This window comes from Balaenoptera ricei, chromosome 20 (assembly GCF_028023285.1).
Source record: "Balaenoptera ricei isolate mBalRic1 chromosome 20, mBalRic1.hap2, whole genome shotgun sequence".
Lineage (NCBI taxonomy): Eukaryota > Metazoa > Chordata > Mammalia > Artiodactyla > Balaenopteridae > Balaenoptera > Balaenoptera ricei.
This window is the reverse complement of record NC_082658.1, coordinates 51,750,525-51,777,954: the sequence shown is the minus strand read 5'-3', so window position 1 is coordinate 51,777,954 and position 27,430 is coordinate 51,750,525. Positions and strand designations below refer to the sequence as shown.

The 27,430-nt window shown below is 47.5% G+C and overlaps 1 protein-coding gene across 3 annotated transcripts in view; it reads right to left on the bottom strand.

The window, feature by feature from the left end:
• Positions 1-15,288: 15,288 nt before the first annotated feature.
• Positions 15,289-27,430, bottom strand: part of RAP1GAP2 (RAP1 GTPase activating protein 2) — a 142,172-nt gene continuing 130,030 nt past the window's right edge. For all 3 annotated transcript variants that reach the window (XM_059908574.1, XM_059908572.1, XM_059908573.1), the window contains 6 exons: positions 25,784-25,897; positions 25,407-25,524; positions 24,773-24,899; positions 21,021-21,097; positions 20,588-20,626; positions 15,289-19,698 (listed from right to left, as the gene is read on the bottom strand). In XM_059908574.1, the coding sequence (XP_059764557.1) occupies positions 20,618-20,626; positions 21,021-21,097; positions 24,773-24,899; positions 25,407-25,524; positions 25,784-25,897 (445 nt within the window). In that variant the 3' untranslated portion in view covers positions 15,289-19,698; positions 20,588-20,617. The remainder of the gene's footprint in view (positions 19,699-20,587; positions 20,627-21,020; positions 21,098-24,772; positions 24,900-25,406; positions 25,525-25,783; positions 25,898-27,430) is intronic.

Genomic DNA, 27,430 nt, shown 5'->3' with positions numbered 1-27,430 from the left:
TTGTAGTAGTAACTCAAAACAAATTAACGTCACTCTGAAAAATTTCTGATTTAACACTCCAGAAGTTTTTACTAAGCACTGTTTTTATGAAACTGTCATTGCTTCTAATTTAGAATTTTGCTTAAAAGGGAGAGAATATACTTTCATTAATTGCCCCTACTGTGCCAAAAGAAAGTATTAAGAAAGGTAAGTAGGCATCTTCATAATTATTAGGTTGCTGAGGTAGTGTTCAGGATTTCAGTGAACCTAAGGAGATCTGTGTTAAAGTGTTATAAACAGTTAGTGGAATGTGTAGCCTGAATCCATCCAGGATGGCTGTTCCCAAATTTGACATCATGCTATGGGGAGATACGCATTGGAAAATAAACCAAAGAACCACAGTGTATCTTATACTTTTGTAACATGTTTTATGGATAACTTTCCAGTTTTCCCAAAAGACTGATAAACTTCAATATTTTTAATACATCAGTGTTAATTTTGAGTTGGCAGAGGTAACCTACCCAACTACCATTATGTTTTGGTACTAAGGGATATCTTTCAATAAAGTTACTGAAATGCAAAAAAAAAAAGACCCCACGAAGGGCTGACCAAAGACGCACACCCCTCCTGGGCCGACAGCCAATGAGGAGACCGGAAAGGCGGGACTCCTGCAGAACTAGCTAATGAAAAGCTCGGAGGAGCGCTCTAATTATCCTTCCCCAAACGCCGCGGAGCAACGCCCGCTGGTTCCGCTGGTTCCGCTGGTTGCGCGCGCCATCCAGTGGCGGTCCGGCAGAGATCTCAGCGTCATTATTAGAAACTTAAAATCTGCTTCCAACCTTCGTAGTGTTCCCCAAGCTCAGAAGAAAGGATGTCCCTGCTGACCCTCCCGGTCCACTGGGGAGCAAATAGTCCCGGACCCTCTTATCCTTCCTTAAAACTAAGTAATTCTTTTCCACGAGCACCAGGCGCCCGCTCCCACTGCCCGGGCTCTCTCCTTTGTGAAGGCGTTTGATACAAAGTTTCTAAATAAAATACGAGCAGATTAAGTCCAGGATTACATTTTTTTAAACAATGCACAACGACAACAGTCAGATCGTTAAACGAACAAAGGCACTGATAAATTTAACATCGGTTACTGAGTTTAAAAACAAAAAAATTCTCAGTAAACTAGGGATTCAAAGAAACCTTAATTTAATAAAGACTCGGAAGACCACAATGAATCTCAAACTGTGTGATACACCAGAAGAATTCCTGTTAAAGTCGAGACGGATATTAATACCCCTACTCTCATCAATTTCATTTAAAGTTTTGGAGAGCCTGACCGAGCTATAAGACTTTAGAGGGGGCAGGGCAGTTAACTGGAAAGAAAAAAGTAAGAAAGAAACTATCAGTATGTCAGGTAAAATGATTTATACCTGAAAAATCCACTAAAAACTAAAGAATTCAGCAAGGTATTTGGAAGAAAGATATATTTGTGTGCAGAATGTGTTATGTATGGGTATACAGAAAGAAAGAGGGAAAGAAATAAAAGGAAAGAAGGCTATGGCTTTCCTATATTCTAGCGTCAAAGACTTAAAAGATGTTGTGGAGGAAAAGAAGATCCCATTCACCAGAAAAGGGAAGGCAAAATTTTTGTTATATGGAGATAAATGTATACTTGTAAACATAAAGAGAGTCAATTGAAACTATTAGTAACAATAAGAGGATAGTGAAGGGGACTTCCCTGCTGGCGCAGTGGCTAAGACTCTGTGATCCCAATGCAGGGGATACAGGTTCGATCCCTAGTCGGGGAAATAAGTTCCCACGTGCCACATGGTGCAGCCAAAAAAAAAAAAAAAAAGAAATTTCACATCAATTGTACATGAAGATCATAAACTCTTCAAGAAAAGAAATATAATCAACTGTATTGATTGATTCAAGAATCAGAATGGTTATTCTGATAGCTAAAAGACAGTGGAGTAATGCCTTCAAATTTCTGTGGAAATAAATATTTACAATCCAGAATTTCCAGCCAAAATGGTAATCTAGTGTACAGGCAGAATGGAGACATTTTCAGATATGAAAGGACTCAAAAAGGTTGTCTCCATTCTTTCTTAAGAAGCTCCTGGGGGTACCAGCCCCAGCAAAATCAAGGGTTAAATCAAGAACAAGGAGTTCATGGGATCCAGAAAAGCACAGGTTTAACCCAGGAGAGCAGCAAAACAGAAATCCCAGTATAATGGTTGTACAGGTAAACCTAGAAAGCAACCAGGACAAACTGGAGCAAAAAGACAAAGCTTTTTGCCAGGAAAAAAGTAAACTCAATAGGACTTCAAGAAAGAAATGAGACTGTATATGAGAAAGTAGATAAGTTACAACTGAGGTAACTGTTCTCGCTGGGGAAAAACATAAAGCTGTATAAGAAAGAAAACGAAATTATACTTTACAGTGAGCAAAATTTATATCATTATAATGACTAGTACACCTTGATTGCTCACATAACTGAAAATACTGCTGTATTTGGGGGAGATGAAAGAGGGAAGGAGGGTTAAGAGAACTAATTCCATCTGTCCTTAGAGAAAGACACTGAATATACTAAAATTGATCAATAAATATCAATATAAGCATATCATCAAACAATATGGCAGGAACAACCAGGGGAGTTAAATGCTTAAGGAGTTAAAAGTGGTTGCCGGGACTTCCCTGGTGGCGCAGTGGTTGAGAATCTGCCTGCCAATGCAGGGGACACGGGTTCAAGCCCTGGTCTGGGAAGATCCCACATGCCGCGGAGCAACTGGGCCCGTGAGCCACAGCTACTGAGCCTGCGCGTCTGGAGCCTGTGCTCCGCAACAAGAGAGGCCGCGATAGTGAGAGGCCCGCACACCGCGGTGAAGAGTGGCCCACGCTCGCCGCAACTAGAGAAAGCCCTCGCACGGAAACGAAGACCCAACACAGCCAAAAATAAACAAATAAATAAATAAAACATGGGGGATGAAAATGCATTTGCAGTAGATTAATGCTGAACAAGTAACACTTTCAACCATATTTAAAAAAAAAAAAAAAAAAGAATCCGCCTGCCAATGCAGGGGGCACGGGTTCGATCCCTGGTCGGGGAAGATACCACATGCCGCGGAGCAACTAAGCCTGTGCACCACAACTACTGGGCCTGCGAGCCACAACTATTGAAGCCCACGCGCCTAGAGCCCGTGCTCCACAAGAGAAGCCACCGCAATGAGAACCCCACGCACCGCAACAAAGAGTAGCCCCTGCTCACTGCAACTAGAGAAAGCCTGCACGCAGCAACGAAGACCCAACGCAGCCAAAAATAAAATTAATTAATTTTTAAAAAAACGATAGTGAGGCAGAAAAAATGGCGAAACCCTGGTTCCCTGATGGCATCACTGAGCCCCTAAACTGCCTACCTTCAGACTTCATATTTGTTAAAAGATAATTTTCAAAGTAAGGTAAAATCATGGCTCTCATATATTATAAAAATGAACCTGTGTTAAAGATTTTAACACTGCCAAGGTGTTACAGTCCAAAGAACAGATACATATTTAGATGAGGAATATTGAAATGTACAAACAAACTGGTTTTTCCATTGAGGGGGACAGTAGAGGAGAGTTGTCCCTCTACTGGGCATAATTCATTTGTATGTCTATAGACTAGAATTATTTTGTTTTGCTATCAGTTATCTAAAACTTACAAAGTTGTAAAATAAATCCGATAGAATCAGAATCAGATAACCCATTGTGTTCTAGACAATGCAGTTTTCCGCTGATGCCCTAATTTTTCCCTGCATGTCGCATGTAACAAATATTCTCCCATCTTTTCAAGCCATTGTTAGTTGGCTTTTTATTTCCTGTAGCTGAATATATTCCTAGCTGATAGAACTGATAAATTTGACTAAACTTAAAAAATTTTAACTTCGCACAGCATAAAAGGAGCCAAAAAGATGAGAACAAACTGAAGCAACACTGCCAACATTAGCCAAAGGACTAATTTCCTTAATATTAAAAAATCAAACCAGTATGAAAAAGACCAACAACCCAAGAGAAAATGACAAAGGGCATTAACAATTCACAGAAAAAGAAATGCAAATATCTTTTAAACATAGGGAAGATGCTCAATGACAGTCATGAGTTTTGAAAAATGTAAATTAAAACTATAATGTAATATTATAGTTCACGTATCAGAAAGGCAAAAGTATAAAAGTTTATTGATAGTGAGGGAAATAAGGTAGTTTCATACGTTCTTGTAGAGTGGTAAATTAATGTAGGCTGTGTGAAGGGCAGCTTGGCAGAACCGATCAAAATGCAAAATGCACATTCCCCTTGTTACAATAATACTTCAGGCATTTATTCTGTAGATATACTTGCCTGGAAACACAAAGACTTATGTAGAAGAATAGTCTTTGTAGCACTGCTTGCAGTTGCAAAAGACTGGTTAAATAATCACTCAAACATACATAAAATGGAATACTATGCAACCATTTAAATAATGGGGTAGAGTAGTATTATTAGAAGTCAGTGGGAGGGTTCCCCTTTCTCCACATTCCTGCCAACACTTGTAATCTTTTGCTTTATGGTAAGAGCCATCCTAACAGATATGAGGTGCTAGGTCACTGTGGTTTTGATTTGCATTTCCCTGATGATTAGTCATGTTGAGCACTTTTTCTTGTACCTATTGGCCATTTGTAACTATTCATCTGAGAAATGTTTATTCAGGTCCCTTTGCCCATTCTGTAATTGGGCTATTTGGTTTTTTGCTACTAAGTTGTATAAATTCCTTATACATTTTGGACATGACATCATATCAGGTATGTGGCTTACAAAACCCATTTGATAGCTTCCCTGTTTGCTGTGTTGATTGTTTCCTTTGCTGTGCAGCTTTTTAGTTTGATGTAATCCCACTTGTTTGCTTCTGTTGCCTATGCTTTTACTGTCATACCCAAAATAATTGTTGCCTTTTCCCTGTGTTTTCTTAGAATAGTTTTTAAGGTTTCAGGTGTTACATTTAAGTCTAATCAATTTTGAGTTGATTTTTTATGTGGTGTGAAATAAGGGTCCAATTTTATCCACAGTTGTTGGGAATATAAACTGATACAGCCATTATGGAAAACGGTATGAAGTTTCCTTAAAAATTAAAAATAGAACTGCTATATGATCCAGCAATCTCATTTCTGGGTATATCACCAGAGGAACTGAAATCGGAATATTGAAGAGATATCTGCGCTCCCATGTTTACTACAGCATTATTCACAATAACCAAGATATGGAAACAACTTAAATGTCCATCAACAGATGAATGGATAAAGAGAATGTGGTATATATATAATGCAATATTATTAAGGCTTTTGAAAAAAGAAGGAAATCCTGTCATTTGCAACAACATGGATGAACCTGGAAGACATTACACTAACGGAAATAAGCCAGACGCAGAAAAACAAATACTGCATGATCTCACTTGTACGTGGAGTCTAAAATAGTCAAATTCATGTGAAAGAATGAAATTAAAACATTTCCTCACAACTAATACAAAAATAAACTCAAAATGGATTAAAGACATAAATGTAAGACCGGAAACCATAAAACTCCTAGAAGAAAACATAGGCAGAACACTCTTTGACATAAATCATAGCAATATTTTTTTTTGGATCTGTCTCCTAAGGCAAAGGAAACAAAAGCAAAAATAAACAAATAGGACCTAATTAAACTTAAAAGCTTTTGCACAGCAAAGGAAACCAATGACAAAATGAAAAGACAACCTACTGAATGGGAGAAAATATTAGCAAATCATATGACTGATAAGAGGTTAATATCCAAAATATATACACAGTTCATACAACTCAATATAAAAAAAAAACCCATTTAAAAAATGGGCAGAAGACCTGAATAGACATTTTTCCAAAGAAGATGGCCAACAGGCACATGAAAAGATGCTCAACATCACTAATTATCAGAGAAATGCAAATAAAAACCACAATGAGATATCACCTCACACCTCTCAGAATGGCTATCATCAAAAAGATTACAAATAACAAATGCTGGTGAGGATGTAGAGAAAAGCAAACCCTAGGACACTGTTGGTCGGAATGTAAATTGGTGCAGCCATTATGGAAAAGACTATGGAGTTTCCCTGAAAAACTAAAAATAGAACTAACATATGATCCAACAATTCCACGCCTGGATGTATATCCAAGAAAACAAAAACACTAATTCAAAAAGATACATGTACCCCAATGTTCATAGCAGCATTATGTACAATAGCCAAGATATGGAAGCAACTTAAGTGTTTATCAACAGATCAACAGATAAAGAAGATGTGAGATATATATATATATATTCACATATATACAATGGAATATTACTCAGCCATAAAAAAGAATGAAATTTTGTCATTTGCAACAACATAGATAGACCTGCAAAGTATTACACTTAGTGGAATAAGTCAAAGAAAGACAAATACTGTATGTTTTCACTTATATGTAGAATCTAAAAAAAATAAAACAAGTGAATGAATGAAACAAAAAGAAGCAGACTCACAGATATAGAGAACAAACTAGTAGTTACCAGTGGGGAGAGGGAAGGGGTAGGGGATTAAATGGTGTAAACTACTATGTATAAAATAAATAAGCTACAAGGATATATTGCACAGCACAGGGAATATAGCCAATATTTTATAATAACTTTATATGGAGTATAATCTACAAAAATATCGAATCACTATGTTGTATACCTGAAACTAATAAAATATTGTAAATCAACTATACTTCAATAAAATAAAATATTCAAACTCACAGAAGCAGAGATATAATGGTGGTTGCCAGATGGTAGGGAGAGGGTTAGTGAATGAGGTGATAATTTGTCAAATGGTACGAAGCTTGAATAACTTCTGGAGATCTAAGGTACAGTATAGTAATATAGTTAACAGTGCTGTACTGTGTATTTGAAATTTGCTAAGAGTGGATCTTAAGTATTCTCACCAAGAAGAAGAAGGAGAGAAAGAAGAAGGAAGCGAAGGAGGAGGTGGTGGAAGAGCAGGAGGAGAAGGAGGAAGAGGAGGGAGCGGAGGAGGAAATGGTAACTATGTGGGGTCACAAAAATGTTAATTAGCTTGATTGTGGTGATCATTTCACAACATACAAATATATTAAAACATTGAGTTGTATACCTTAAATATATACTACAATTTTTATTTGTCAATTATACCTTAATAAAGCTGTTTTTTAAAGTCAGTAGGAAAAAGGTCAGTAAGAACATGTACAGTATCAATATTTCTCCAGCATCATTATTAATTTTTCCACATTCATTAAATGGCCAGGTATTTTTAGGTTATCAGCGTGTCCCAGGTTTCCATACACTCATTTATCTTTAATAAACAGGGTTCTGTAGTAGACACCTGCTGGGAACCTGCCCAGGTCCCAACGACCCTTTAACTGCTCTTTGTGGTGGCCACATGCCCCAATCCCCTGGCTTTAGTTGATTGGACTAGGAGGTTATCACCTGACCTTCTTGGGCCAATCAGATTCTCCCTCATGGGACTCTGAATAGAACTAAATACTGGCCCCGGACTGACTCTTAAATGAGAGTGATGTGGGCTTGTGTGTTATGGAAAGTTTTTTTAAAGTTTTTTCTCGGTTTTTAGCCGAGAAAATAAGAAACCTGGTCTATCCGTCTGGGTCCAATCAGGAGAGAGAAACCACATAGTAGCCTGAATAAGGAAAGTTTAACAAAAAGAATTACTAACTATAACAGGGGGTTGGAGAAATGAGGGACTGACTGCTGGGAAGTGAAGAGAACGCTAAAGAATACAGGAATAGCAGAAATAAGGAGCAGCCACAACCCCTGGGGCTGAGATCTAGTGCCTGAGGAAGGGGCTCCCCCTAGGCCTGAGACCCAGAGCCTGCTGGCCTTGGGTCACTCGATGGAAAAAGAAAAGGAGTCACCATGGTCCCACACCAGCAGAACTTGCTGGAAACCCACCCTCTGTTCTCAGGGAAGTGTTTCACTGGAGGCACACGGCTATAAACCACCTGGCACTGGGGGAGGCAGGAAGGGGGGAGATGGAGGAGGCCACTGAGGGGACCTAACCACTGGCAGACCCAAGAGCTGGACCCAGGAAATCTGAGGCTCCTCACCCTCCGCTCCAGCTGCCTTCCCTGCTAGAAGCTGCCTCAGGTACACGGCCTTGAGATAGTAATGTGTAGCTGAGAGGTCTGGCTGTACATGACTGAACCGAGTTAAGACCTCTGTATACACTTTTAAGGTTCCGCCAGGCAGATGCAGAGATCTACTTCTCTCGCGGCCACCCAAGATAAACCTCGGGAGTAAGTTCCCTTGCTTATTAAACCTGCACCTACCAATCTGGAGTGGTCTGCCTCTTTCTTCGGTCTCTCCTTGCCCTCCACGTAGAGGGTGCCAGTTTCAGACTTCACGGCAAACTCCGAAGGGGACGAACCAGCAGGTGCAAGAAGAGGTTGTCGCTGGGAGAAGCCACCGGCCACTGGGTGCTGCTGGCCGCTGCGCACCGCAGGCCCCGGGCACTGGAGAAGCTGTGCGCGCTGCAAGCGTCCGGTGCCGGGAAAACTACGACGTCGCCCAGGTTGGTGAGGCAGGCCAGGCAGGTCTCGGCGTAGTCGTCACAGGCCACACTGGCAAACGTGGCCAGGGCCACCTTGCGCACGCGGCAGCCCTCGTGGGCCGTCAGCTTGAACTTGGTCTTGGCGCTCATCTTGGGCGGCGTGAACACCTTGAACTGCTCCTCGGACGCGACGAGCACAGCCTGACCGCCCTGCGTGTTGGGCGCCTGCGCCAGGTCCTGCGGCAGCCGACGCATGCGCCTACGCTCCAAGGGTCTGTCAAGTGAGGCTTGAGAGCTTGCGAAGCGCACGCAGAAAAACCAGAAAGGCAGCCCTCCAGGAAGAGAAATGCTCGATGGACAGCCCAGCACCTAGAAATAAACACAGCGCACTATGAGGAGAAATGCCAGGTGGCCGGCACTCCCCTTGAAAGAGAGAGAGGGAGAGAGCTTCCTGAGGAGATTATGCAGGACGCCCACGCCTTCTTGGCCTACACAGTGACAGAGCCCTATGAGGAGAAATGCCGAAGGGTTGACCCTCTTTTTTATTTTTATTTTTAATATTTATTGGCGTATTGTTGCTTTACAGAGCACAATGAGGAGAAATGACAAACGCCAGCCTTCTATTTCAGAAAGAGAAACGGCGCTCTGCGAGGTGATATGCCTGAGTGTCGGCCCTCCTTTTAAGACAGAGGCAGCGCTCTATGAAGAGAAATGCTGGACGGCCGGCTCCCTCTTTCAGACAGAGAGAAAACCCCCTATGAGGAGAAATGCTGGGGGGCCAGCAGGCACTCTTTTCCAGAGAGACAGCTGGCTAGGAGGAGAAATGGCAAAGCGCTGGTCTCCTCCTCCAACACAGAGGCAGTGTCCTATGCAAAGAAATCGCGGGAAGTCGACCCTCCTCTTTTAACAGAGAGACAGAGCTCTGTGAGGAGATAGCCTGAGTGGTGACAACTCCGCCTCCGACAGAGAGACAGCACTGGAGGGAAAGCAATGCAAGCTATGTGGGCTCCACCTCAGACAAAAAAAAGAGCGCGCTGGAAAAAGAATGGCGCGGACTCTGACCTCATTTCAGTCAGACACAGCGCCCTGTGAGAAGAAATTCAGGGTGAGCAGTTCACCTTTCCTGACAGAGAAGGAGCTCTGAGATGAGAAGTGCCTGAGAGCGGGGTCGCCGACTCAGGCAGCAGCAACACACTCTGAGGAGAAATGCCCGAAGCCTGGCGCTCGGCTCATGCAGAGAAAGAGAGCTCTCTGAGGAGAAAAACAGGCAACTCTGACCTACCATTCAGTCCGAGACGGTCTCTAGGAGGTGAAGTGCTGGAGAGCCAGGCTGCTTCTTCACACAAACACAGCACACTGGGAGGCGAAATTCCTGACGGCCATCTGCCTTTTTCAGACAGAGAGACAGAGCTCTGTGACAAAAAGTACCCGATGGCCGGTTCTCCACCTCAGAAAGAGAGACCACACTCTGAGGAGAAATGCCAGATCGCCAACGCTCCGCCTCAGAAAGGAGCCACCTCTTTACGAGGAGAAATCCCAAATGGCCGGCCATCTTCTTCAGACAGAAGACAGAGCTGTGTGAAGAAAAGACACATGTCCAGCTCTCTTGTTCAGACGGGGAGACAGCTCTCTCTGAGGTGAAATGCCGGAGGCGGAGTCCTCCTCCTTCCACAGGTAGCGCTAACACGACGGAAGTGCTTCGTGCTCAGTGTGCTTTACAAACAGAAAGACGGCCCTCCGTGAGGACATGCCAGCACCCAGCCCTCCACCTCATACAGAGACACACAGCTCTCTGAGGAGAAGGGCAGGTGGCTCGGAGCTGCCATCCTGTCAGAGATAGCTTTCCAGAAGGTGAACTGCTGGCAGATCCAGGCTTCTTCAGACAGACACAGGCCTCCGTGAGGTGAAATTCAGGATGACCAGCTCACTTTTTCCGAGAGAGAAGCAGAGCTCTGTGAGGAGAATGCCCGATAGGCAGTTCTCCTCAGACAGAGAGACCACACACTCTGAGTAGAATCTCCAGATTGCCCGCACTCTACCTCAGAAAGTGAGACAGCTCTTTATGAGGAGAAATCCTGAATGGCTGGCCTTCTTTAGACAGAAAGAAAATACTCTGAGGAGAAAAGAGATATCCAGCTCTCTTATTCAGACATGAAGACAGCTCTCTGTATGGTGAAGGGCCGAAGACTCAAAACTCTTCCTTGAAAAACAGACGCTGCTGACAGAGGAGAAATGCTAGATGGTTGGTTTGCTTTAGCAAACAAAAAGACAGCCCTTCATGAGAAGAAATGCTCAGTGGCCAGACTTCCAGCTCACCCAGAGACACAGAGCTCTCTGAGGAGAAAGGCTGGAGGTTCAGAACTACCATTCAGTCAGACACAGCTCTCTAGAAGGTGAAGTGCTAGAGAGACGACAGACTTCTTCAGACAGAAACAGCGTTCTCTGAGGCGAAATTCGGGATGACGGCCAGCTCAGTGTTTGTGACAGAGAGACAGAGCTCTGTGAGGAGAAGCGCCCGATGGCCGGTTCTCCACCTCAGACAGAGAGACCACACTCTGAGGAAAATCACCAGATTGCCAGCGCTCTACCTCAGACGGGGAGACAGCTCTTTATGAGGAGAAATCGCAAATGGCCTGGAGCCACCGCGTATGCCTGTGCTCCAAGGGTTTTCCACGCGAGGCCTAAGAGCTTGCCATGCCTGCACAGGAGTACCAGAAACACAGCTCCTTTCTTTTTGCAATGTCTCTCTTGCACCCTCCACTGACAAAGCTTAACATCGTGCCAGCTGGCAAAGGAAACATTTCAAGGACCCCAATCATTTTAAGGTCTAGGCAGTGAAGGGAAAATGGTGCTGAGACCAGCTTAGCTAGTCTTCAGAGAGAGAATAAAGCTAAACAAAAAGCCATCACATATTCATAAGGAAGAGACCGACAACCCAATAGAAAGAAAAATAACGGAGAAGCACGGAGAAATGCAGAAAGGAGAGGTGAGAGGCATAAGGTCTGATGGCCTTTGCTGTCCTTCTGGTGGCCCAGCTACATCCCTGTTTTTTGAATCTAGGAGACATCACATGTCTATTTTTTTTCTCATTTTTTAAATGAAGTATAGTTGATTTACAATATTGTATTAGTTTCAGGCGTACAGCAAATTGATGCAGTTTTTTTTTTCAGATTATTTTCTGTTATAGATTATTACAAGATATTGAATATAGTTCCCTGTGCTATACAGTAAATTCTGTTGCTTATCTATTTTTTGTATAGACCCCGTCTCTTTTTAATAAATGCCTCCTTTTTTGTCAGCTTAAACTAGTTTGAACTGGCTTCACGCTCCGCAAAGTCGTCCTAGTCAACATGGGCTAGCATTAATTAGTCACTGAATTAAAATCTTAGATAATAATTTTATCATTGCTGAATCCTTGTAATAGATTCCAGTTCTTAGTATCTGCTGGAAATTTATCCTTTCTAGTTTTTGGAAACTCTCTTCCTTAGTAGAAAATTCTAGTGAATTCCCTAGCCGTCCAGTGGTTATGACTTGGTGCTGTCATTGCCATGGGCCTGGGTTAGATCCCTGGTCGGGGAACTAAGATCCCACAAGCCACACGGTGCAGCCAAAAAAAAGAAAATTCTATAATTAAACAAGTTAAAATCCTTTTCCGTTACATTCACTATTATACTAAGTGGCATAGCTGGATTTCATCTGGGCTTTGTTGTCTATTTTCCCTGGATTTTTCCTCAGATTCCTTATTAGTGATAAGTTCTTGTAAAACCTACCAACTGATATTTTAGAGCAAGGTTATGAAGACTTCGCTGTTACTCTTATATTTTTTAAAACTGTTAATATAATGTCTTATAGGTGATTCGTAAAATTCATCCGATCTAATAATTCAAGCACGTTTTCTAGTCTTTCTCATAAAGTGTCTGCATTTTTCTGTAACACAGTCTCACTTATGTCTGTCTAATCATTCATTCGTATGTCTTCGTGTGGAGCCATTTATGTGGCAACTTGTTTCTGCTCTTTCTTTTATACGGGCTGTTTCGTGTTCTTATTCCCCTTGATGGAGTCCATTCATCAACCACATCCTTTTGTTTACCTACTGGAGTTACTAGATTACTTTGCCTCTAACATCCTTAGTGACCGGGAACATGTCACCCAGGGGTGCTGTCTTCAGCCCTTTCCAGCAGCTGTTTTTCTTCCTAGATTGCCAGTGGGTTTCTGAAGTCTCACATCACATCTCTCATCTGATAATGTGTTTCGGATTGGAGAAAGAGGCTCTAGCTGTATTTTAATTTTTAGTTCTTAGGATCTGATTTTTTTTTTTTTTTTCTTTTCACCAAATTCCTTCTCTCTGCTTCATGCGTGACCTCATCTTTTCTCCCAGTGTGTCTTATTACAAGATGCCCTGGTCATTCATGCAGCCATAATGCATTTTAATCTTAAGCTATTCCTTACAAGTTTCATGTTTTATTTATCTTTCTCTATTCTGTTCTCTCTAGTGATTCCCTTTCATTTTCCTGTAAGAGCTTGTGTCTTGCTGGGACAGACATTTCTCCCACATTTGTGATAATGATAATGACAGTCCCCTTAGGTGGGGGACTGGCATCTCTCAAACCCCTCACACCTTCACTGTTCCCTATCCCTTTCTCACTGGGCCTGAGACTATTGTAATAGGAGAGGGACATATATAGAGACTACAAACTGGATCAGTGGTTCCCAAAGTGAAAGACTGCATCAGAATTCTTCATGTGCTCATTAAAAATGCAGATTCCTGGGACCCACCCAGCCCAATCGAATTCTAACCTCTGGAATGGTGCCTGAAATGTGCATTTTAACAATCCCTCCAGATGATTTTTATGCACCCTAAAGCAAAAATGCTTAAGAAGCCATCCCCAGATGAGAGCAATTTTCTGTTCTGAGAGTAGAGGGAGCTGGTCTGAAGTGGGGATGACCTTCTACAAGGTTTCTCCACACCCTGATACTCCCAACAGGTATTATCTCTGCCTGAAGAAATGGAGACTGGGGGTACCCTGTGGAGGATCACTGCCCTTAGGTGTCATAACTACGTCTCAGAGTTTCTCTCTGGAACTTCACTCTGGTTCCCATAAACAGCGTCTGCCATGGCAGCACAGGGGTACCATTAAATGTTTGAGGGCAGATGTTGGAATCAGCCATAGCAGTGACCCACCAAGTCCGCACTGCAAATTCAGAGAATCATTGGGTCGCTGGAGCCAGCCATGGAGAGCCCCTCCAGGCTTGCAGAGAGGTACCATTTCATTAGAACCAGCAATAAAACTTACACCCTACTTCATTCCCCAGGCGATATAAGGGGTGGGGGGGGGGGACTTGCTCCATGAAAGAAGGAGAGCATTTGGCTTGTCCCTCTCTATTCCTACAAGACTGAGTGTCCTACAAACGTATCCTCCAATGAGTCAAAGTATGGTGATTGTCTTAACATTGCCAAGACCGCCTGTCACTGCTAGGGTCTGGAGAAAGGAGAAGGTAAATGCTAAATGAAGAGAAAGAGTGCTAGGTTATGGCACAGAGCAGCAGACATTGGTACCTGCGTGGGTGGTGAGGATAAGGGACCATCCTGAGAGATGAGTGAACACCAAGAAGGTAGCAGAGCTTGAAATTCTTACACCATTAAGCAAAGGCTGCAGGTAGATTTCTCTCATCATGGGGACTTTATGACAAAACAGCAGCATTTGAATGCCTGCCAAGCACAAGGAACCAACGGAGGATTTATATCAGACAGAGAGGCAGAGAGAACCAAGAGAAAGGAGCTATAACCACCCCCTGTGCTAAGGTGGCCCTATCCACAAATAAGGGGAAATTGTAACCAACCATAACTGGGGCGAGTTTATATGGCAACCACAAGAATGTGCCTCTCCAGTCTCCAGCTGCAGGGGGCATCACTGACCAACGGTCCCAGCTGCTGCATTCTGAGAGAGCCATCTCTGTATTCCATGGTTGGCACCAAAGCCAGACTTCCCACAGGCTTGCTCCCACCCAATGCCTGGGCGTGGCAGGGATAGTGATTTTAGACTCATTCTTGTGATACGCAGGACTCCTCTGGGGAGTGACTTTAGCTAGGGGACTCCGCAATCATCTTGCTTAGAATTTTCTTAGAAATGAACTGACATCAAAAGATGCCTCCACCCCACCTTGCTTCCTCCCATCTCTCCTTCACTCGGGGTCAGACCTGTATCGCAGTCTGACAGCTCTTCAGCTTTCTTCAGCTCCCTCCCCATTTTTTTCCACAGGCCTTTTGCCTAATAAATGTCTTATTCCTGTCTTCTGCCTCCCTCTTCCCCCATCCAACACTGGTGTGGACGTGTAGACGAGAAAGAGGGGCTGGGGAGCAGTTAGCTACCTGTCAAAGAAAAATTGCCCCAGAGTTCAAAAGGCAAGGAAGACTTTATTTGAGGTTACTGTGATAGAGGAGAGAGATTGAACTCAACTCCAAATACAACAGGGACAAATGGGGATTTCTAGCCCATGGCAGGGTGAGGAATTGGATGGAAAATTATTAACAGGAACTTGGTTAGCTAGCAAGGGTGAGGGAAGAGCAACTTGACTGGATATCGAGGATGAAGACTGAGGCGGGTGGGTGGTCAGAGTGGGGAGGATTCTTGATAAACACATCTACAGGCCAGATGCAGCCCGTGGGAATATGGATTCAACCTCTGGTGACCTGAAAGGCGATGCTCAGGACTGGGATCCCAAGCAAAGAAGTCTGAACTCTGATGGACACAAAATATCGTATTTATTGTCAATTTCTGCAAAGACACATTTAAGCAACAAAATATACATTTGTCAACCTTTTAGAATTTGTTTTATACATTAACAAATACAATGTGCTACCATAGCAATAAATTAAATGTACACTATTTACATTACATACGCAGTCGGGGGTCTATGAATCACCTCCTCTCGAAGAGGAAAGACAGAAAAGTCATCATCACACGGATCATCATTTCCAAGCTACGCTTTGCAGGTTCTAGCACACAGAGGAATCTCTTCACACTTAAACAGCAGCACTGCCCAGGCTGGAGTGTGGAAAGGCAATGCCCAGGACAGGGGAGAGCTGGCACACATGCTAAGGAGTGCGAAGGGGGGATTGACACTTCCAAGCAGAAATGTCACAAAATCAGAAACGATGGCATTTAAATTCCAGTCTTCCAGCCAAACACCCTCCCCCTGGGGCTGATAAGGCACAGGACAGTGCCCCTGCCCCCAGGAGTCTCTCACCAGGCAGGGCTCTTCTGTCCTTGGCCTTAGTGGGGGTTTTCTCCCAAAGCTGAAAGGAGGGAGCTGTGGGATGGCAGTGGGTAAGGAACTGGTGGTAAAACAGCCATCAGAGGCTAGCAAAATGTCCCAGCCGGGCCCCCAGGCTGCAGGGACAGCCCTGGCAAACTGCTGACTCACCCTGCCTCTGAGAGAGGGGTACCTGGTGTCTGGGGGAGGACCTGTGGGGTCCCTGCCGGCCACGGGTAGCCATAAGATCTACTTGAACCCTGATCATTCCCCCGCAACAGACCTGTCTCTGTTGACTCAGAATTGAATGAAGGTAGTGTATGAGTTGGCACCTTCAACAGTTAGGGTAGGAACATGAAACCGGCTCTCGTCCCTTGAGCCTAGGTTTTTATTGACCACCTTTGTTTAAGCATCAGGGAGAGTCAAAGAGTTTTCTTTTACCACTTTTCTCCTTAACTTAAAAAGGGGAAAGCGAGGTTTGGTTAACTGCATCTCTCCCCTGGTCTCCACCCCCATTACAGACAAGGGTTGAAGAACTGATGTCACCGAGGAACAGTCCCTGGGAATCTCTTTCCCTCTTTGTTTTCTTTGCCGAAGCCGCAGCCAAAACCGCACGGCTCTCACTAAAAAATCCCAGGGAACATCCCTCCTGATGAAAAGAACAGAGACTGAGGCCCACCAGCACCCTTGGCTGCTGACACCTCCCAGCCAGTGCCGAGGCACCCGCTCACCGGCTTCTCCAAATGCAGTAAATGCAGTCACTTGTTCCACCAACCCCATAGGTGGTGCCAAAGAAAGGGCCCTGGTTGTGGGTTCTCATCCCAGCTTTGTCACCAGCTGGCTATGTGACCTCAAGCAAGTTGTTTTCCCTTCACTGGAGCTGAAGTTTCTCATCTGGAAGGTGACACGGTCGGATTAGATGCTAAGAAGGGGCCCGGAAGGCTTGGACATGGAGATGAAGCTGACAAGGCTGAACCACAGAATATTTTTCCCAGAACACCATTTCCGTTCGTTAGCACAGACAGAAACTCTAGCTGAGACCTTCTCTCTCTAGCTCTTTCTGCATCTGTTTTTAAGCATCAACTCAGCAGAGGCATATGGAGGCCCGACAGAGCCTGAGAAGTATAGTTTCTTCCGTGAGTCAGGCAGGTCCCAGAGCCGGAGATACGTCCAGGAAACACTTCTCCTATGGGACACCTCAAATACCAGCAAGAGCACCATCAGGATGAGTCTAGTCACAAGGTCTGATGAGGCCTGAGCAACCTTTGAGCCCCAAGACTGGATGGGGCAATAAAAGGAAAGACATTTTGGAGCAAAGCAGATGCAAGAGGGGGGTGGAAAAGCAGCCTCCAGGAACCCAAGCTGCCTGTCCCATGGTCCAGAGGGGCAAAGGGAGACTGTCCTGTCCTTGTTCTCCCCCTCCCCCTCAGCCCTGGGACTTCACGGGGGCTGGTCTGGAAGCCAGAATGACCAGAATGAACTTTCTAGATGTGGTGAGGCAGGACCCAGAGGGAGGGACATTTCAGATCCTGCCCAGAGCATCCCCATTAGCAAACAGAGGGTAGAGGCCACTTCTCAGGTCTGTTTCTTAGGGGGCCCACCTACGCCTCTCAGTTTCTCTGGACACACCCAGCCATCCTGGCCACCGGCTCAGAGGCAGGGGGCAAAGCCCTCCCAGGAGGTGGGGCCTGCAGGGAGAGCAGCCAGAGCAGTGGGGGAAGGTGGCTATAAGGTTCTCAAGTAGGACAGAATGGAGACAACCTAAAAACCCCAGAGGACCCCCAGACCACGACAAACACAGCACAGCTCAACCACCAGGCAGCTGTAAATACCAGCTACCCAGAGAAGCGAGCCAGAACCTGGAACAGTTTTTAAAGAAATACAGTTTGACCTTTCAAGTTCCTTCAGAAACCCAGCCAACAGAACGCTGCCAGAATCCGCAGGCCTAGCAGTGGGTGCCGCTACAGGGATTTTTAATAAAAGCTAAACAGACATTTGTTGACCTTCTAACTAGAATAAATCTTACCGGACTAGTACTTCAAGTAAACACATTTCTAGCATGAGGGAAGAGGTCCACCCAGCCTGTAAATAGGATCCCACAAAGTCCACGTGAGTTGGGGATGAAGGATCAAGGTTTTGCTCTAAAAGCAAAAGCAACAGGGAAATTGTCACATCAGTCAAAAACAAGTGTAACATTTATATGTCTTGCCTTGGGAATAGGCCCAGATCCCAATGCAAATAAAGCATTTGGTTGGAAATCCTTGTCCTCTGCTCAATAAAGCAGGTGCCCAGCCTGTGTCACCCTGGCAGCCCTGAGTCACTAAGGCCCCATGCACACTTGGAGCTGTAGCACCTCAAGGGTCTGCTCTTCAGACTCTGTTTAACTTGGAGGATACCTCGCCTTAAACCCCACCATGGCCAGTCAGCAGAAATGACCTGCCGCACTGCAGACTCAGATGGGTGAGAAGGGAGGAGGGGCCGCTTCTCAGAGAGCGAGCTGGCTCAGCCCAGCAAAGGTCTCTCTGGCTGAGGGTGCAGGTGACAGGCAGTGTCTGAACTGCACCCAGCTGGGACCCAGGTTGCAGGAATCCCACCGATGTGACAAATGCCTACAGGCTTCTTGTGGCTGCAGAGGGGAAGAGGAGGACTTAGGGGTAGTGTGGTGGAGGGATCAAGCCCTGCTAGGACCAAAGGGCTTGGTAGCCGGAAAGAGCCCCCCAGAGCCCTGGGCCCCCGCAGAGGCCAGGCACATAAACTGCAGAAGGACACCACCCCTTCCCACACCTAAGATCTACACCCACACATGGCCCAACCAACCTGACCAGTTGTCCCTCACATTTCAGATCCTGCCCAGAGCACCCCCATTAGCAAACAGAGGGTAGAGGCCACTTCTCAGGTCTGTTTCTTAGGGGGCCCACCTACCCCTCTCTCGGGCTCCCGCCTAAGTGGGTGGGCTGAAGTAACTCTCTACGCCTCCCACGAACCTCCACCACCAGCAGAGACCTGGATCCCGGCGTAGCCCTGGGCCCTGAGGTTTTCCTTGGCCAAGTGCCCGGGACTTGCTGCTGGCTCTCCCTGAATGCCTTCCCGCTCCCGTTGCCCACCCCTTCAAGGGAAAAGCGTCTGCTCAGAGGGGAGAGACTGATGGCTTCTCCCACTGCCACCACATCAGGAGCCTGTGGGAAATGAGGACATCCAGGAAGAACCCGGCGCCCGCTCCCGCACACCCCCAGCTGGGTCTCAGCTTCAACCGGCCTCGTGGCTCAAGATACACAGGCAGCAGGGACAGAGGCAACCTGGGCCTGATGTCAGCAGATGGATAAGAAACTCCCAGCACAGAAGCAAGTAGAAGTTTGGGATCTCCAGACATGTGGGAGCGGCAGAACCGACTTCTATCAGGACACCTTCGAGGATGGCTACAAATCTGGGTTCCTGGAAAAATGGTCCCTCCACCACCACTAAATGCATTTGCTGTGGCTACAGCCTCCTTCCTGCCGTGTCCAGGACACGGCGCTGCCCCTGCCTGGGTGCAGCATCCTGCTGTCAGTCTCTGCTGCCCACCTCACCACTCTCTCTACTTCTCTGGACTCTGACCGGTACCCAGATCCCCCCTTGCCCAACTCGCTCCCCTGCAGACAGAACAAGATGACAAAAGACCCAGACACACATCACATCAGGCGGTCAGGAGCAGGGGGAGCCTGGAGGAATGAGGCCTTGTCCAGAGAGGGGGAGGTGCTGGCAGGGATGGGCAAGGCTGTGGCCAGGTCAGGACACTGGGACAGACAGCTGGTCTGGTGGGCAGGTGACCAGTGGAGAAGCAGGCCTGTGACGGTCAGAGTAGTGGACGGCACCCCCAAACTGCTGGAATAGGAGCCCTCTCCAAGACAGAATCGGGCTTCCCTGGAAGAAACAAGGAGAAGGGAGATGATGACCAAATAGTAGGTAAAGGAAGAGAAGGAGACATATGTGCCCATGGCTACACATGCTTAGGACAAGAGGCTGCCAAATACAAGGGTGCAGACTTTCTACAGCCCGAGAAGTTGGGCATAAACATTACTTTGGTGAACCGGACATCTGAAGTACATGATGGGAGTTGGAGTGAGTGTCAACATTCCCATTTACATAGATCAGGGTTACATAACGTGGGCTCAGCTGTGCCCCTCCCCTTGGTTCCAAATGTGACTCACACCCCTGGGAGCCCCATGGCAGGGAGAGGGCTGGGAAGTCAGAAAGGTCTCTAGTAACTGCCCTAGCAGGAGGCCAGGCCTTGGTGGTGGAGTGTTGGACCCATGCCCTGCTCTGCTGTAAACCTCATGCACCCCTGGCTGGGGGCTGGGAGCAGGGTCCTCCCTGGGCTCATCCCGAACAATGTTTAGGGGACCAGAGCATCTCTGGACGCACAAGGAGGACACATCTCAGCCCAGAGCCCTGGCCAAAGACCCAAGGAGGGAAAGGCTGCCGAAACAGGGAGGCAAGGGGGCCAAGTGAGGAAGGAGGGCTCTGGGCTACTGCCCTCTGCCTGCTGCAACAAGCTCCTGTGGGGAAGGGAGACCCACTCAGCGAGTCTGGCCCAATCCTATCAGGCAAACCTTCCCATCGGCACCCAAGACCATCTGCCCTCTTCCCCATCTAGAGCTGGGCCCCATCACAGAGGCTCCAGGGAAGAGGTGACTAGCCCACCCGCTGGTCAGGATCTCTCTGGCCATTCTCACGTTATCAGGCCACAAGTGCCCCAATCTTAGTAACACACCCTCCCTTGTGGCCACAGCAGGACTAACACCTGACCCACCTTTGACAAGCGAAGGACTCCTCTTTCACATTAGTGACCCTGTTTCAAGAAAAATCCATATGAGAGTTTTAAATAACTAGACAACATAATCCCCACCAACTACAGCTTCTGTATATTCAGTGCTCAGCTCTCTGGAGAGCCCGGGAAGGGACATGAGACCCCAGGAGCAACAGTTCCCAACTGGAACCTGCCTGTGTCCAAGGGTGTGGCTCTAACACAGGAAGCGTGGCCACGGTGGCTGGCGAGCCCCAGGCTGATGCCTGCACCGTGTGGGAAACCAACGGCACCCCCAGATCTGACCAGGGCTTCTCCCCCCCTCCCCCCACGTGAGGTGTGAGGCGCCCTCTTCCTCCACCCCCAGGAAGGATGGCCGAGGCTGGAGCGTGGGAGGTGGGAGGTTCCCCCAACTACCCTCACACCCCTAGATCCTCACCGCGCTGGAGCTGGCATGGCTGAGCTTATCAAAGCGGAATTTCAGGTTTGACCTCGGGGAGTTTCTGCTTTTGACGTCTAGAAAAAAGAAGGAAGCCCTTGAGAGGAGGTGGGGCTGCAGAGGTCACTGGGGCTCCAGGGTGGGGGCTGGATACAGAGGCCAGGAGAAGGGGGGCCTCCTCTCCACTAGGCACTTTAGCTGACCTGCACCAATTCACGAGAGCCAACTCTCAAATTTTCAGAAATGTTGTGAGCTGGTTGTTACACATAGTTATTTTTTTTTAATTATATAAGCTTACAATTAAACAAATTGTATATCCCAAAGGTAATAAATACTCAGAAGTTATCATTTCCTAGTTATTTCACTACATTTTACTATTATTTATTCTCCTAAGATTATTTATGTCTATTATGTCTGTCCGGTAGTTCTTCCCAACTCCATGTCACAATGGGCGCTTGAGGTCAGCCAGGAGTATTCACACCAGAGAAATCAGCAAACTATAAATCAGAGCTTGAATAATTGTTTTCTTGTCTAGACTTAAGAAACTCATGGAGAAAACGTTAATAATATAGATTAGACTTGAAAATGTGTTTGTCTATAGCCATTACATTGTGAATGGCACAAAAAACCGAGAAAATACTCTTCCAGTATTTGAAAACTATTATCTGATTCAGCAAAGAACTTGCTCACATCACTGACAAAATAATATCAATCATCATTCATGTTGGAACTATACTTGTCCGTCATTTGGAACCTTACGGTGTCTACGGATACAAAGGTTGGGCAAATATCAGTAAAGGTGCTTTGTGAGAATCAGTTGGCTCTGTCGATTTATAGTAAAGAATATTGTATATTTCGTCCCAGCTTACCCTTCCCCCTCCCTGTGTCCTCAAGTCCATTCTCTATGTCTGCGTCATCATTCCTGTCCTGCCCCTAGGTTCTTCATAACCATTTTTTTTTTTTTTTAGATTCCATATATACGTGTTAGCATATGGTATTTGTTTTTCTCTTTCTGACTTACTTCACTCTGTATGACAGACTCTAGGTCCATCCACCTCACTACAAATAACTCAATTTTGTTTCTTTTTATGGCTGAGTAATATTCCATTGTATATCTGTGCCACATCTTCTTTATCCATTCACCTGTCAATGGACATTTGTTATAAAGCAGAAACTAACACACCATTGTAAAGCAATTATACTCCAATAAAGATGTTAAAAAAAAGAATATTGTATATTTTATCATTATTTATAAATTGTGCTTCAGATCCTTTATATCAGTAAAATTTACAGTAAACACATAACATGTGTGCGTGCGTGCGTGTGTGTGTGTGTGTGTGTGTATGTGTATGGTGGGAGAGCCAGTTGTCAAACATTTTTACCAGCACACCACTGGCTGGGGGGGCCACTTGGCTTTCTGATTTTCCTCTGGCTGAGAGAATCTACAGCTCAGTACACTCCACCTGGAGGCTGCTGACTTAGTCTTGATGCTTCATATTCAAGGGTTCCACTCAGCACTATGATCACCTCTCGGTGTGACCCACCAGCCCCCCTCAGGGCCCCAGGGAGCCCAGGTGTGAAATGACCAACGACCAGGGCATCGGAGATTATGGAGGATCAGATGTCAGGTCCTCCCAGCCATCTCCCTCTCCTCGGCCCTGTCTCTCCCCCTAAAACAGGTTTCCAGATCTCCGCAAACCCACCGTGGTCCTGCGGGTACAAAGCATAACTCCTATGGGGCTGTGGGTAAGAAGCAGCTCCTCAGGGTTAAATACTCCATGGGCAGTGGGGTCGCAATAAGCACTGGACAGGTGTTACAGACCCGTTGTAGGTCCCCTTCTGCCCTGGGTGATCTTCAGCAAGTCATACTCTAAACCTCCTTTTACTTGAAACCTTATTTATTTTGATATTTATTTAATACCAAGTCAGATCCAGTCTTGATTATAGATTCATTCATTCCTTCAGTATTTAATTAAGCCTTGTTAAAAAAAAAACAACCAGGGAATTTGTATTACTACCCCACTTTACAGATGAGGAAACTGAGGTTCAGAGAGGTGGGGCTGCCAATGGTGCACCAGGATTAGAACCCAGCTTCACAGCTGCCCAGGCATGGCGGGGGGTGGGGGGTTGCCGCACTACACAAGCGATTGTTTGCTTGTGAACCAGGCCTTCCCCTTATCCCCAACATCACATGTCGCCTTTTGCCAACATTCCTTCACCATGAGAACCCCAGAAGCACTGTGGCTTAAACCACCCTGTGGGCCCACTGGCCCTGTGTTTCTATCATTTCGATTAGAGCTCCTCAACCTCAGCCTGACATTTTGGGCCAGGTAATCCTTTGTCGTGGGGACTGCCCTGTACACTGTAGGATGCTTAGCAGTATCCCTGACCTCTGCCCACTAGATGCCAGCAGCACCCTCCCGTCCCACAGTCATGCAAATCAAAAATCCTCCAGACACTGCCAAACGTGCCCCAGTTGAGAACCACTGATTACACTACTGTTTTATTCTCCTTGTTTAACAAATACTTAGGTTAACAGTTCTAAGTCTCTTATAAGTCTCTCTTTTGCTCTTCACACAACCAACCATACGAGGTAGAAACTAGTCCCCTCTCTCCACTTTTCACTTGGGGAAACTGAGGCACAGAAAGACTCAGTAACCTGCCCATTGGCACATCACTAGTAAGTGGAAGATCCAGGATTTGGACCCAGGCTCCAGAGTCCTGCCCCACACTATGCTGCCCTCCTCGAGGGCAGGACCAAGGCTCTGATTTACAGGCACCCCCAACACCCAGTGGTGCCTACAGCACATGTCTGCTTGGACGCCCCTCGGGCTCCAACCCCTCGCCCTCTCCCCAGAGCTGGCTCCTCCTTCTCTGCCCGACTGCAGGGATCACAGAACCCTGAAAGGCCTGGACTCCTTGCCTTCCTTGAGCCCCCACTAGTGAGCCTGTACATCCCTTGAATCCGCATCCTTCTCCCACTGCCCCAGATAGCCCCCCAGATCCATGGCCCTGTCACCCCTCACCAGCCACTGTGACCCCTCACTGCTCTCCCTCCCTGTGCCCACTCCCCACCAATCCTTTCTGTTCAGCCAGCTGCAACCGCCAAAACGGTCTCTCTCCTTTGGATGGCGCTTCTATACTTAAAGGACCTTCAAAGACTGAAGGCCCTCCAACAGCTTCCACTGCTGGCAGGATAATGCAAAATCCTCACCAGGGTCCCCGTGGCAGCCCCAACCTGTTGTCCTAACCACTGTCTCCTCTCTCACGTGTCCCCTTCGTGCACTCCAGCCGCACTGAACCACGTGCGGGTCCGGAACACAGTCTCTGGATTCCCCCCAGGCCTTTCTAGTGCTGTTCTGTCCACCTGCAACACTCCTCCCACCCCTTATCTCCGTATTATCAGGATGGTCGCTGGGACAGAGGGGCCCTGGGTCGGTGGTGGGGTGAGGCGAGAGGTCAGGGAAAGAGCCTCAGCTTTCCAATCACACAAGCCCAGCTCCCCTGGCAAATCACTGAACTCTCTGAGCCTCAGTTTCCCCCCGAGTAAGGAGGGGATGAGAACACAGGCCTCTGAAGGGTGATGAACCGATGCGGTGAGCTGGCAGCGCCGGAGGCCCTAATACTTTGGGGCTGAAATAGAAACGGGCCAGTTCCGCGTGCCTGGGGCACGTGCCCCACCAACAACGGTCAGGCCACAGCCCCGCCTCCGCTGGCCACACGGTACACACCGCCCACGAGATGCCACTGACCTGTCGGACTCCGGCTCATGATGATGGGGGCGGCGGCTGCCGCCAGGCTGGGGCTCTCGCTGCTTGGGGACGGGCTGTAGACAAACACCTCCTGCTTGAAGGGAGAGGTTGTGGACGGCTGGCTGCTCTGGGGAGAGAGGCTGGGCGAGTGACGCAGCTCCACCCCCGCAGCCTGAGACAGGCAGCTGTCCGCTCCCCCCGGTCCCACCCCGGGCAGCCACTGCCTCTCACTCCCCACTTGGACCTGCTCTTTCCTTCTGCTGCCTTCACCCCTGATTCCAACCTCTCCCCCCGCCCCCCAGGAGGTAGCCCTGACCCAGCCCCACAGAGAGGGCTGAGCCTTCCCCCCTCCAGCTGGAAACCCCACGGCAGGGGCACCGTTCGGTCTGGCCTCTGACCCCTGCTGCTGCTCGTCTGTCACTCTGAGGGAGGACCCTGCGCCCCTCCACTGAACCACTGCTCCCAGAGGGTGGCGATGGCCGACTGGGCCCTCTCCTGTTTCCACGCGTCTCCTTTTGCCTGCAGAGCCTGCACGGGGCTCTGCCCACAGTACCTATGTTGATGCACAGAGCGGTGTCTGGCTGGGCCCAGGGTGCCCCCCCTGCTCCCCAGGGTTGGACGGGGCCACACCTACCCCACTGTCACACTCCTCCATGACCTCGCCCTCCCCTGCCGTGCTGCTGAAGCTGCTTGTGCTGGAGGAGGAGCGGGAGATGTTGGCTCGGCCATTCTCCTTCAACTTTATGAAGGGCCTGCGGGGAACAGGAAGGCAGGCCCTGGTCACACACCGAGACCCCCGCCACGGCCCTCCCGGGACTGAGGACGAGGCAGGCCCAGCAGGCCTGAGCTCGCCCACCAGCAGCCCCCCGCGTGCACCTGCCGGTGGACTTTTGTGTTCTGGAGGGTTCCCAAGGCAAGAGACGCCGACTCTCAGCTTGCCTGGAGCAAAGCACATATTCCCGGGCCCCAGGTGGCTAAAGCCAGCCCCCCCAACGACCACCACTCTCTTACTTCTCCTTGCTGGGGCAGATTTCCGGAGAGCTGGGATTGGATGAGGTCTCGGACTTTATCTCCTGAGAAGAGTGTCCGCCCTCTGGGGTCTTCGGGTTGCTGGATGCACTGTCGCTGAAGAAGTGAGGATGAAGAGGAGTGAGGCCGTGGGCCCAGGTCCCAACCCACCACCAGCACTCAGCACCATGGGGACCTGTGGGGCATAGTGCCCCTGCCAGAGCACGGCCACCGGACCTCCATTCCCACCCGAGCCCCCCTCAGACACTGCAACAGACAACAGAATTCTCTGCTCCATCAGGGGCTACTCCAGGCTCCTGGGTGAGAGTCAAGACCTATCAAGCAAGAGTCCTGGCTTGATGTCCGTGAGCCCAAGTCCACCCCCCACCCAAGCTGGCCATCCCACCCAGCAGAGCTCCAGGTCAAGGGCAGGCCACAGAGGGAATGGAAGGGGTCTGGGACATCCACCCAACAGGGAAAAAACCCAGTACACATGGGTTCCTCAGGGTGCTGGCCGGGCCACCCGCTGCTTAACTCCAGGGGACACACTTCACACAGACTGTAAAATGAACGCTCTGGATCCGGGTGATGAGGTGGCCCTTGTGCTGGGACGTGGGCCACTCCCGGCCCGGGGCTCCAGGGCTTCCTCCTCCTCTAGTTTACCAAAGACCATGCACAGACACCCGCTGTTTAGCCGGTGCCCGCTGCTGGGGACATGATGGGCCTGTCCTCAATGCACTTCTATTTTTATAACAGCTTTACTGAGATATAATCCACATACAATTTACCCATTTAAAGTGTGCAATTCAATGGTTTTTAGTATATCCACAGAGTTGTACAACCATCACCATGATCTAATTTTAGAACATTTTAGTCCCCCCTAAAAGAAACTCTGGACCCACTCACAATCACTGCCCATTCTCCCCTCCCCCTGGTCCCTGGCAACCACTTGTCTACTTTCTGTCTCGATGGATTTTCCTATTTGGGACATTCCATATAAACGGAATCATACAATATGGTGTGGTCTTTTTGTGACTGACTTCTTTCACTTAGCATAGTGTTTTCGAGGTTCATCTGTGTTGTAGCAGGTATCAGTACTTCACTCCTTTTTGTTGCAAAATAATATTCCGTTCTATGGATATACCACATTTTATTTACCCATTCAGTGAGTGACGAACATTTGGACTGTTTCCACTTTCGGCTATTATGAATAATGCTGCTATGAACATCTGTGTGCTAGTTTTTATGTAGACACGTGTATTCTTTCTCTTGGGTACATACTTAGGAGTGGAATTGCTGGGACATTTTGTAACTCTCTGTTTAACCCTCTGGTGAACTGCCAGACTGTTTTCCCAAGCAGTTGCACCATTTTACATTCCCACCAGCTATGCACAAGGGTTCCTAATCCTCCACATCCTTCCCAGCATGTGTTATTATTTATCTTTTTGTTTTATAGACATCCCAGAGGCGAGAGGTGCCTCAATGCACTTTTAATGAGGTCGCTAATGACCTCCTAATTGTCAACCCGAGCAGGGGTTTGGGTCATTGAGCTGGACTTCTCTGCGTGCCTGACACAGCTGCCCCTCCCTCCTGGAATGCCTCCTCTCCTGGCCTCTAAGATCCACTCCCTCACCCCTACACCTCCAGGCT